Here is a 13,050-nt window from a genome sequence, read left to right on the forward strand (position 1 = left end):
CTGCGATTCCACTTTCAAGGAGCTATGAACCTGCACTCCAAGATCTCTTTGTTCAGCAACACTCCCTAGGACCTTACCATTAAGTGTATAAGTCCTGCTAAGATTTGCTTTCCCAAAATGCAGCATCTCGCATTGATCTGAATTAAACTCCATCTGCCACTTCTCAGCCCATTGGCCCATCTGGTCCAGATCCTGTTGTAATCTGAGGTAACCCTCTTCGCTGTCCACTACACCTCCAATTTTGGTGTTTTTCTGCAAACTTACTAACTGTACCTGTTATGCTCGCAACCAAATCATTTATGTAAATGACAAAAAGTAGAGGGCCCAGCACCGATCCTTGTGGCACTCCACTGGTCACAGGCCTCCAGTCTGTGGTTTAAACTGATAGTACAAATTGTTCTCGTGTCTTTTTTTTAACAGAAACACCTTTATCCGTTCAATCTGATTTAAGAATCCTGAGCTGAACATAACGTGGTGTGTGCTGGGAAATATTCCCAATAAGGCTGCATTACCTCGGTAACGCGCATACACCAAACAGCTAGCGTGTCGGGAGCGCGCACCCTGGAGCCGGAGAGAAAAAGAGATAGAGGGAGGGAGAGGGGGAAGCGAAAGAAGGGGAGAGAAAGAGGCAGAGAGCGTCTGGAAAGATGGAGCATCTCCACCATATAGCCACTCTATAACAATCGGACAAGGGCATCAGCACGATATTATTGGGATTTATTGTAAATGTAAGAGACTGAAGGTTGGCTCTTGCATTTGCATTAAGGAGCTAGCGAGGAGAGAAAGCGAGAGAGGAGAATATGTTGCCTTCACAGGAAGCCTCTAAAATCTACCATGACAATTACATGCGGAATTCCAGAGCCATCGGTGTGCTGTGGGCCATCTTCACCATTTGCTTCGCGATTATTAACGTGGTGGTTTTTATCCAGCCTTACTGGATCGGGGATAGTGTCGACACTCCCTACGCCGGCTACTTTGGCCTTTTCCATTACTGCATCGGGACAGGTTTAAGCAGCCGGGATTTAATATGCCAGGGAACCTTCTCCGACTTCTCCAGCATCCCCTCGGGTGCCTTCAAAGCAGCAGCGTTCTTCGTGCTGCTCTCCATGGTCCTGATCCTCGGCTGCATCACCTGCTTCGCTCTCTTCTTCTTCTGCAACACCGCCACTGTCTACAAGATCTGCGCCTGGATGCAGCTCCTGGCAGGTAGGGGGTGGCTGATGCATGCATCTGTAAGGAATAGTCCCATCTATGTGTGTACCTGTCCCTGTGCGTATGTGAGAGAGCGAGGAACCTCGGCATGTCTCAGATTGCCCTTAACAGTGGAAACCTCGGCCAAAACATAGTGCCCCAATACCGTTGATCCAGCACCAGCTCTCATCTCAGGACTGTTATTAACCGAGGAGATCTGCTGGGACATGTGTAGGTTATATAATATGTAGTGCAATGATTAAAGGTGGCTATTGAATGCAGAATGGTTAGTAGTGATGGATTCCAGAGCTCCAGTGGTGAGTGACTTGAATGCAACGCGAAGTTAATGTGATGGATGGTGAGGTGCTGAATTTCCAGTGATGCCCCCATGTAATTAACATCATTGAATCTAACGGTATCTCAAACACCAATGTGAGCATATTGACTGCATGGTATAGAATACTAATCAGTAACGGTGCTGTAAAAATTCCCGGTGTGGAGTCGTTCATGCTGTGTGTGATGATGAACCGGGATGATTGATCGCTCAATATGGCAAAGATTCGACTCTCAACGTTTTGACGTAATTTTTTTGTTTGACTGAAAGGTATGGAGTCACCCATGGTCAGTGGAGGGTTAATTAGCCACTAGGACTATTACTAAGAGAGCTGTCGTATCAGACGTGGACACGGATGTGGTATCCTTATAGTAAATAGTCTTACTGTTCCAAAATGGAACGATGTGTATGTAGCGCCGGTGCAGTCAGAAGTACTGATAGACAATACTACGAGACTTCCCTGTAAACAGTTTGTTGATTCGGTTGGTGTTAAAGTATGCCAAATGCTGAATCTACTATCCTCATCCTTAAAAAGATCAGTTCGTCCATTACCGGGTCCGGATGAACAATTATTATAATATAACAGAGTGTGAGTGCAGCGCGACGCACGCCCCCATGTATTGTAGCCACCAAATGTTTAAGAGACAGTTTGCTGCGAATAATAGTGAGATGTATTTTGAGCTTTGCCTCTCAGATGCAAGATTCCCAATACCTGATTCCTAAGAGGAAGCATTTCATTGCTGTTTCAGTAATAGGCGGTTAATAGACGTAGCAGCTACACGGTTTATAAGTTTCTCTTGATGCAATGCAAGGTATCCTCAAAGGGCCCTTAAGTACATTTTATGTATCATTTTGGCTTCGGGGCCTGTATTCTTAATATCAAGGTCGCCCGGCATCAGTAGATTTTACAAGATTTCTGTGAAATACTTGTATCGTCAATTTTAAATATTTTAAGAATTTTTATGGAAAGAAACGAAATGATCACAGCAGAGTGATAGAACTCGACTTGGAATTCAAACTGAGCCCTGCCTATCCTATAAGTGATAGATCTGATTCTTCTTCTACTTGATGGATACCCTGGAGACCATTGCTGCTTTATGGAAACTAGGGGATCAAGAATTGTCACATTTATCACATACATGTTCACTTTACCCCAACCAAAATCTTCTTTTGACAAAGAAAAAAAGGTAAAGCCGAGCTATTTTGAGAGGAAAGCTCTGGGAGTTTGCTATTCTGCATTCTTATTCTGTCGAGAAACTAAAACTAGTGTATGGAATCAGTGTTGCCCAGATAATTTAACATAGTCATTACTGCTTTGTAAGAGTTGGTTACCACCTGAGCCAGAAACACATTGTAACCAGTTGTTTCTTGAAGGGATTCCATGAATCAGTATCCATTGTCTATTTTGTTTCTCTTCTTGTTACAGTTGTTGCCTGAAAAAGAAGCACCGATAGTTGAAAATGAATAAAATTTGGTAGGACAAATAAAAATCCTACAAACTCCTTGAAGAATGAATATTCAAGCAGAGAAATCTGCAGACAGTGTTACACCAATTATGAAAAACAAATGAAATCACTAATTAATAACACCATTTAAAAAGATTCAAAGCACTTGAATTAATTTGCAAAAGGCCAAGTTTGAAAAGCAGAGAGACTGGATTTCTTTCCAGGTTCTAAACTCTAATACAAGGATGAGACCCCATTGGAAAATAGTCATCTGACACAATCTTTAAAACAATAACCAGAGAAAACTGGCCATTAATGCAAGTAAACCAGAAAGAGAGAGTGGATAGTGGTGCTGTCTTGACACTGTTATAAACTTGGTGGTTTCAGCTGTCCAATGGGAGAAGCATAATGAAAGAATCTATGGCTGTGATCCTGCAGGCAAGGTAGCTATGACTGGGAGGGGGGAGTGGGGATCCTCAAATTTATCCTGAAGCATTCACCACATCCCCCTACTTACTCTCCATCAGTCTGTAGTAGAAAGTGAAGACTGCAGATGCTGAACATCAGAGTCGAGAGTGTGGTGCTGGAAAAGCACAGCAAGTCGGGCAGCATCCAAGGAGGAGGACAATCGACATTTTAGGCATAAGTCCTTCATCAGGAATGGAGAATTGGCATTTTGGGCATAGGTCTTTCATCAGGACTCCATTCCTGATGAAGGGCCTATGCCCGAAACACCAATTATCCTGTTCCTCGGATGCTGCCTGGCCTGCTGTGCTTTTCCAACATCACACTCTCAACCCCCATCAGTCTGTGGCCAGGAACTTACCAGGCTTGGGATGGTCCAGGTATTTTAATTAAACTTATGAGCTATCTTCTACTCGTGGATGGATAGCCATCACAGCTGCCTGGCGTGCAACCTTAAAACTAGTCTAGAGGCAGAAAGATACTATCAAACCAACATACCAGTCAGCATAGAACCTCTGAAGAAGGATCAATGGACTTGAAATGTTTTCTCTCCACAGATTCTGCCAGATCTGCTGAGTTTCTCCAGCAATTTTTATTTTTGTGAGTCTCGAACTTTGATTAAACTACATTTTGAATATTATGAATTGATTTAGTCTCCAAATTTAAAAAAAGACATTTAAGCATTGGAGCAAATGCAAAAAAAAAGTTTTACTGCAATGATACATTGTTCTGAAGTTGTATCTATGAAGAAGATTTCTTTTTATCTGGAGACTAGAAAAAATGGAGCAAGATCCTGTTAGAGATTCTTAAGATTTATGAAGAACATTCCACTTATAAATATCAGAATATTATCAAATTTTTATAGAGTTAGTCAATATAGTGTGAAGCCATCCAGCAGAAATGTTCTTTCTCTCTCCCTCTGGAAAAGTACATGAAGTCATAAGAAATGACACTGTCTACTGGTTAAAGCTTTCATGTTGATATTCCTGAATTGCTAGGATGACATTGTATATTCTCTAGCCTATTCAAGTGTCTCGTTTTGCCAAACAAATGGCCCTCAACGTAAGGTAAACTTAAACATGACTTTATGCTAAAGTGATGGAGTGGGTAAGTGGTCTTTCCCAACATCCTGGGTACCTGTCATAGTCATTGGGTTAGAGGGTTTGAACAAGTGATTGACATAGATTTAAACAACCAGCCTCTCAAACTAAAGTATATTAATAGTGTTTGGAGACAGTCTTTGTTAGACAACTACCTGATTTTCAAAGGGCTGAAGATTGGGGAAGAGATTCTTAATACTTCATATGGATAGTAGAATACTGCCACCAAATCTACTGAAGTCGTTACAATCTTCGTCATTCATCTGTTAGTCCTCCAGACCCAGTAAACCGATCTCACTTATCACAGGTCAAATGTTTTTCTATTTATTCTGCTTATACATCATGTCTAAATTATTGCTTCTTGAAAAACTTAAGATACAACCTTAAAATCAATTGTAAACTCTTGGCTATCTGTGTTGGTAATATGCGACTCTCAAATCTCAAAATCTACACAGGGCAGAGCAGAACTTGGAGCCAAATGTTATAAGATTGTTACTAGCACATCTGGCAGTAAATACAGGAGAAACATCTTCACCCAGATTGTGGTTGGAATGTAGAGTTGGCTACCATAAGGATGAGTTGCATATTTTTAAGGGAAAGCCAGTTAAATATATAACAGAGAAAGGGAAAGCCAGTTAAATATATAACAGAGAAAGGATCAGAAGGATATATTAAAATCTGAAAGAACTGTGGATGCTGCAAATCAGAGACAAAAATGGAAATTGCTGGAAATGCTCAGCCGGTCTGGCAGCATCTGTGGAGAGAGATCAGAGTTAATGTTTCAGGTTGAGTGACCCTTTGTCAAAAGGATATGCTGATGGGTTGAGATGAAGAGGGTGAGATGAGGCTCAGGTGATATATGAATAGTGGAATGAATCACCTCTTTCTGTAATGTAAATACTGCCTGATATGCATGCAATCTAACCTTGACCTGGCTTAACATAACTTAAAATCATAACTCCTTTTTCCTCCAATCTCTTTAGTTGGAGCAAATGGTCAACTTGAATTTAGTGGACTAGATTTTGTTGCCAATGGTGATGCAACAGTATTCACTGCAGACAATGGGGAATGATGGGTGGCACGGTGGCACAGTGGTTAGCACTGCTGCCTCACAGGGACTTGTTGGGCCGAAGGGCCTGTTTCCACACTGTAATGTAATCTAATCTAAATCTAAAAGCTGGCAATCTCTGTGGTGCAGTGTTTTGTTTATGGTATTAACTCAGAGGGGTCTTCAGGTATCTAGCTGAACTGATGACACCATGCAGGTAGGCAGTCAATCACATTAAAGTAGTCTCACAAACAAGAAACCAGTAAGTAAAACCACTGAACCTCTTCATTTTGCACTTTGACATTCTTACATGTAATGATTGGGAAATCGGGGAAATAATTATTTTAAAGTTCGTCTTTATTTTATAACTTTAAGAATTGTGCAATATTTTTATCCTAAAATAAGACACTGACATTCAGCAAATACAAAATTATATAGTCAGGGCCAATGAGACTCTTTAATCTGTAATTGTGAACTTACTATTTTGTTAAAAACCCAATTAAACCTCATTTAAGAAGCATAACATGCACTCAGGTTTTTACAGAGACTAAGAGCCTAAGAGAGAAGATTTTTGCCAGTTCAATGATTTCCAGTTGATTGAATTCTGGAGAGAATTCACCGGTGTACCCTCTGGAGAAGCATTAAATCAGTGGCAGGAACCTCTGGATGTTTATGTGTGTTATGCAGAATGCAGAGGTTACAGTCCATTTCAAAAAAGGAAGGATGCTGAATGCCAACAGTTTCATCATTGTTACTATTGCAAAATCAGGACCAATCTATTCCATTCATCATCTTATAAATCCTGATTAGATTACTCCTAAGACTACGCTGTTCTGCAGTACGCAGTTGTAGCTCTTTTAGTCTGTCGTAATAAGTAAGACAGCCTTATCTTGTCAGCTCATATTATTGTCCAAAGATTAATGGATTGGATACACTGCTTTGCTGATCAGCAGTGGTATTAAATGGTTATTATGGAGAGACAATTTCCCTTTATTGAGATTTCCAAATTAAAATATATATTCTCGCAAATCATTTTGGTCCTTTTATTCAGAAAGTTCAAAAGAAGTCAGATGTTTAGCTTCAGCATTTAGCCATAATGTTAATAGTTGTCATACAGTGGGATTATTGACCTTGAAATTAAGTTGTGAGGTAATTTTGTATGAATGATTAACATCTTCCTTTGAAACTCCTTCCCACTTTTTTTTTAGTAGATCTATTCACCCAATTATTTTAAACAAGTCAGTGCTTTCAATGATACAGAACAAAAACATTTCAGATGAAGGCATTAAGTGCTCACTATGTAATTTCAAAGCCATTATCTTTATGGAAAAGTGTTTATGCATTTGTAAACTAAACCATATATTGGCTTTCTATACCTAATTATGATCTCATTTATGTCATCATTACATCCTAAATTCTTGGGCTAAGTGGTTCAATGCAAAGAGTCTCATGGAAACTATGGAGATACATTTGCCAAAATAACAACAGCTTTAAGATTTTTATTTCAAGCTTGATGAAGTAGCATCATGAATAAAAATGCCATCACTCCAGGTCAGAATGAATAGATTGAAAGCCTGATAGAAAATCCAACATTAGATCCCTTAATGAAATGAGCTTTCAGCTGTCTCCGATCAGTTCTCAGTTGGTGTGCTTATATTCACTGCAAATTAGCATCATTAGTCAGAAATATGTCAAAAATGATCAATCTGCAAAATGGAGTTGTTGTCTGGGGTTGTCCTTTTAATGCTGGATTATGTTGTTGAGGGAAACGTGGAGGACAAAACGTGGGCAATCAATTCAAGATATAGCATCTTTGATTAGATGCACCGACACAAAGAAAATTCTGATACTGTCAGCATTTCTATAGCCAGTCACTTCTAGTTTTACAGTTCTCACGGAATCATACATCTCATGCATAATAATGCAAATATCAGCTTTGATTTTACTTCACCCCCTGTACCACAATGAACACATAAGCATCATTTTAGATGAACATTTAAAAAGACTTCATATCTGTTTCTGTGTTAACATTTCCCTTCACATTTTTCTTCCTTTTTTTTCTTTCTAAGTTAATTTGTTCTATCCATTCAAAATATTTTCCCTTTAGTAATAAACCTTTTCCTTGCTGGTTTCCTTCCTAATTTCTACCAATCTGGTCCTTGGATTAAAAGCAGCTCTAACTGCCAAAAGATGTCAAGAGTTGATAAACTAATACACAGATATGATGAGATCAACCCAGGAACAAGCTATGAATGACCAATAAAGTAACATGTGTCTCACAGAGTTCTATGCTCCTGGGTGAGTTAATACATCAATAAAGAGGTGAACATACAAACATTGCAATATTATAAATGCTGATGATTCAGATCTTCATCTTTTTTAATTATGTCACACTCCCATTCTGAACAGAATATTCCAAAACTTATAAAAGAGATTTACAGACCCACATGAATTCAAATCTGCTGAATCTTGTTTTATGAGTAATGATTGTTTTGTTATTATTATTTGGTGCAAATCCCCAGCCAAGTAATGAAGGATAGAACTGGAGCATTGTCTTTTCAGTAATACCCACTGACTGAGTAAAATTAACCATCAATTAATATATAATTAACATACAGGAAGCACACCTAGATAAAGAAGCGCATTTAGAAAATATAACCATCCACCTTCTTATTATAAATTAAAATATTATATGAGGTTTGAAGTGTACTAGGTAGCATGCAAGTTATGAAACACATATGTGAGATCAGACATTTTTGGAAATGAGCTGTACATAATACATCAACACACACACACACTTCCCCCGCCCCCATAGTGACATAAGAGAATCACATGGAGAACAAAATAGTCCACACACAACCATTTTTTAATAAAAAGAACATTGTGGAAAGTTAATACTGTGTGATTTTGACTTGTGCATCAAATTGCAAAGCACCATAACAATTAATCTTTGATTCACCTCAATTTAACAATCAAATGTTGTGTCCTCAAACTCATACCAAAAGACTATCTGACCTGCAACTAAACTGAGCATGGATTCCATGAATGCAAATCAATTTTCAATATCTTTAATGGGATACATAGCTGAACACAAAATCCAAAGTCACCCTGATGTGGTCCCTGCTTAAGCAGAGTCTGCTGGGAAGGCTGCAAATGCAGATTGGAATAGATGTGTCTACTTCACATTGTATTCAAAAACCTTGTGTTTTGCTTTGAATCTGTAACAAAGAGATGGAATTTCAAAATGGAGTTTGGAATCTGATGCCTGGATGATTTCCACGTTCCAACACCTTGTTGGTGCTGCGTGCTATTTTGATCAGTAAATGCTTAATTGGAGATAAACAGGATCCCCTTAAGCATTTTTGTTTTATTATTTCTCATAGAAGCAATGCAGGTGCCAAGCATCTTTAGGGAGAGAAAAAAAAAATTATATATACGTAGCACTTTTCACAACTACTGGATCTCTTAAAGAACCTTGAAGCAAATGAAATACCTTTTGAAGTGTATCCATTGTTGTAGTAGAGGAAATACCATAACTGATTTGCAATCAGCAAACACCCACAAATAGCAATGAGATAATATTCAGATAATTTGTGTTTTTTTTGAGATGTTGATTGAGGGATAAATATTGACCAACACTTCACTTCAAAACAGTGCCGTGGGATCTTTTACATCCACCTGAACAGGTAGATGGAGACTAAGTTTCACATTTTATCCAACAATGGCCTAGCAGTACAGTGCACTTTCAGTACAGTATTGAAGTGTCAGCTTTGCTTTTTATGGTCAAGCCCGTAAAGTGGACTTAAACCCAGAAACTTGTGATTCAGAGAAAAATGTGTGAGGGACTGAACATTTGATTCTCTGAAGGCAGACAAAAGCTGCTTGCAGCATATGAGTGGCAAAGGCAGAAAGCAGCCATGATCGGGTGTGCCTCAGTCTCATGAAGACAGCAGAGAGCTCCTTGGAGAGCCAACAGCGTAAGTACTCAAAAGTGTGTCCATAAATACATCTGATCTGGCACTAGACCCACTAGTCACCAAGACATGTCACTGTATAAAAATAAAATTCCATTTTTTCTGAAATGAAGCCAACCACTGTATACTCAAGTGCAACAGACTGTTTGTATTAATCAGATTCACTTTTGAAAATTGCCCTTTTGCCCTCCCTAAGATGTTACCAATACCTTTAAGGAACTTGATGGCTTTTTAATTAGAGACATCAGGATTTCTCACCCTTCCTAAAACTACAGCATATCTCAGTGACATCAGAACCCTCTGAGAATGCAATTTTGATGTTGCTTCTGAATCCAATTCCAATCCCACCACCAATCTTGGTATCAAAAATATGGCCCAGCACTTGTTGAAGTTTAATTTCTAATGTGATTTGCAGACTTTCTGTAGCACTTCTCATGGTAAATTGAAGGATTTGCTCTGTTCCAGGGTAATGAGTATACTTCTGTGTAATTCACTGTGTGTTACTCTGTGATAATAGTGACAGGCCACAAATTTTGGCATGTGGAAAATCTCAGTATATGTGACCTTACCTTTGAGTTTATCAAAGATTTCAGGACTTGGAAATCATCAATAACTACAGGCATCCATACAAGGGGAGTTTCCACATGTTGAAATCAGCAAGATGACCCGAGCTGCTCCCATTATAAAGCAACCACATTGAGCCAATTCTAGGATATTTCTCATCAGGGCATTAGGTCACAAACAGGTTTGGTTTTGTCATTTCATACTTAGGAATATTTGCTAGGCTGAATCATTCTCAGGGCTAGTAAATGGCAATCCCCAATGTAGGAAGTCCACAACTAAGATTCCATTCACACATAGAATCAGCTCAGTGGAGAAACAGGCTATTTGGCCCATCGAGTTGACATCAACCCTCCACTCAGACCCATTCCCCTACCCTATCACCGTGCTTTTCAAATGGCTAATCCACCTTGTCTGCACATTCTTGGAAACTATGGGCAATTTAACATGACCAATCCATCTGACCTGCACACCTTTGGACTGTAGGAGGAAATCTGAGAATGCGAATGAAACCCATGCGGACGCAGGAGAATGCTCAAACTCCAAACAGGTGGTCGCTCAAAATTGGAATTAAACGCAGGTTCCTGGCGCTGTGAAGCAGCAGTGCTAACCACTCAGCCACAGTGCCAAACTCATTTTGATTGCCTTACAAAGGGGTTTCAGCCCCACTATCATAATCTTCTATGGTAAGGAACTGAACATAAGACTACTTAACAAGGTAAAAACCCAGTGTTGGCACAGTATATGAGCACCGATAGAAGATTCATAAACTAATAGACGACAGAGAGTTGGGATAGTAAAGCTCTTCTCAGGACGACAAACTATAACGAGTGGAGTGGCAAGGGATCAGTACTAGGGTCACAATTATTAACAATACATTAATGACTTGGATAATGGGATTAAATGTCCTTTCACCAAATCTGTGGATTACACAAAAGTAGGTGGGAAGGCAAACACTGAGGATGATATAAAGAGTTTGCAGACAGGTTACGTGAATGGACAAAAGCTTGGTAGAGTTGTGATTTTGTAGTTTTGGTAGTACTTGTGGAGTGAGAAACAGAGTTCATGGGCATGATATTTCTCCCCGAGGGGGAAGCAGAGATCAGGTCTCAAACCCACAGCGAGAAGAGAAGTAGTTACGTGTTTATCACAGCAGTGTGCCTTTAATTGCCTTGGACGTGAGGCCTCCCTTCAATAAAAGACAGCAGCAGAATCTTGAAGCTTTAGAATTAATCAGAGGCTTGCTATTCTAAAATAAACAGCAGGCTTCAAAGGGGGATATGTAAGGCAGAAGCCACTTCAAAATGGAGATGTGCTGTCTTCAATATTTAGAATTATTAAGTGAATGAATTGTGCAGCCAAGCCACTGATAATGCTGGGGGAATGGGAGAGCAAATGGGTGGGGTGAAGTCTTGGCTTGACCCATCCCATTTTACCTTACATTTTGTCACTGATTACTCCTGCCATCTACCCTATCACCTACTATCCATTCTACTGCAAATCTTCTCTGTTCGCTCCCTCCTCCCCACAACCTCCTTCCTGCCCCTGTGCTTGCTTAGATTGATTTTCCCACAAACCAAACAGAAATTGGAATGCCAACTAGCTTGAATTGCTTTGTCTACCTTCTAGTGACCAATATTAAACTATTTGTAGTTGTCTGGGATCCCTTTTGCACCACTTTATCAACTCTTAAATACTTTAATTGTTCCATTAGATATTATTCTACTTAAGATTCATTTGTTTCTGTCTTTTGTTTTCATCCTACTGCCATTCCATGTACTTTTTAACTGTCCTTTTAATTTTAATTTTTGTCCAGTGCCCTGGCACAATGGACACAAGGATCAAATCTCAGTTGTGTATTCTTTTGGGTGGAGTGTTTAATCATTATAAAGAACTTGGAGAGAGATCACAACTGTGGCACTCATGCTGAAGAGCATATATATAGCTCCGAACGTATTTACAGCATCTTTATAAGGAAGTTGAGAATTGCCAACAACAGCAAAAGTTGTAGCCATAATCCAGTCGGAGATTTGCTGGGCGGAGTTCAAATAACAAACAGGAAAGGATCTGTACAATGTTAAATTGTGCTTATTACAGTTGACAAAAATTAAGGAATGCTATTTGAACCTAAATTTTATTTTCCTTACTCAAATATCCCTAAATTTAAAATGCCAGCCTGTTCACTAACATTTGAACTCTTGTTCAATGTCTGGTTGCCACCTTAAGCGTGCGCCACAGCAAACATCCACATAAGTGCTGGAGTCTACTTTACAGTGATCATCTTTCAAAATGGTTCTTTCCCACAAACCAAATGGAAATTGGAATGCCAACCAGCAGTATGTACAACATGTTGCGCTCCACCACCTAAGTAACGATTACGGTTAATTTAAGAGCCAGCACGTTTAGAAAGTCTTTCTCTTTAACACCAATTATTCGGCTTAAATGGTGAGTGCCAAAGTGTGAATAATGACTGTAAGGAGTAGAGTACAGTCTGTTGATAATGTACATTGCATGACCACTGCAATATTTTGAGACCAACACCTCTGTGTTCCAGAGGCAATGAACTCTTCCACTTAGCTCAAGGCTAATGTGATAAAGTACTTAATATGATTCTGAGGATGATGAGCTAAATTTCTTTCTGTCAGTTGATTGATTTCAGTGTGACCTCAAGTGGTGTAACAATGTTCTTTGTTTCGGGTTTAGACATTTGAACACAGCCACTTTATTAGGGCTTTTTTGTGCCTCATAATTGGCATGAGAAACTGTTGTTGTCCATGCTGAAAAGCAATGATAGTAACTACTGACTAGAGGGTTACTGAACAGATTGAAATCAGCTTCTAGGGCAGTTAGCCAACATCCTTGTTTTAATTCTGTGCTGCAGATTTTATTGTAAGCTTATGCCCAATGCATTATCACTTTAATACACAAGGTT

At 39.3% G+C, this 13,050-nt stretch overlaps 1 protein-coding gene across 5 annotated transcripts in view; it reads left to right on the forward strand.

Moving 5' to 3' along the window:
* Positions 1–579: 579 nt before the first annotated feature.
* The window catches only part of lhfpl4a (LHFPL tetraspan subfamily member 4a), a 195,555-nt gene continuing 183,084 nt past the window's right edge, over positions 580–13,050 (forward strand). For all 5 annotated transcript variants that reach the window (XR_006314261.1, XM_043707762.1, XM_043707763.1 and 2 more), the window contains exon 1: positions 580–1,206. Coding sequence is in view for 4 of the 5 variants with exons in the window: in XM_043707762.1 (XP_043563697.1) it covers positions 801–1,206 (406 nt within the window). In the remaining variant the exon portion in view is untranslated. The remainder of the gene's footprint in view (positions 1,207–13,050) is intronic.

The sequence above is a fragment of the Chiloscyllium plagiosum genome, chromosome 18, assembly GCF_004010195.1.
Source record: "Chiloscyllium plagiosum isolate BGI_BamShark_2017 chromosome 18, ASM401019v2, whole genome shotgun sequence".
Classification (NCBI taxonomy): domain Eukaryota; kingdom Metazoa; phylum Chordata; class Chondrichthyes; order Orectolobiformes; family Hemiscylliidae; genus Chiloscyllium; species Chiloscyllium plagiosum.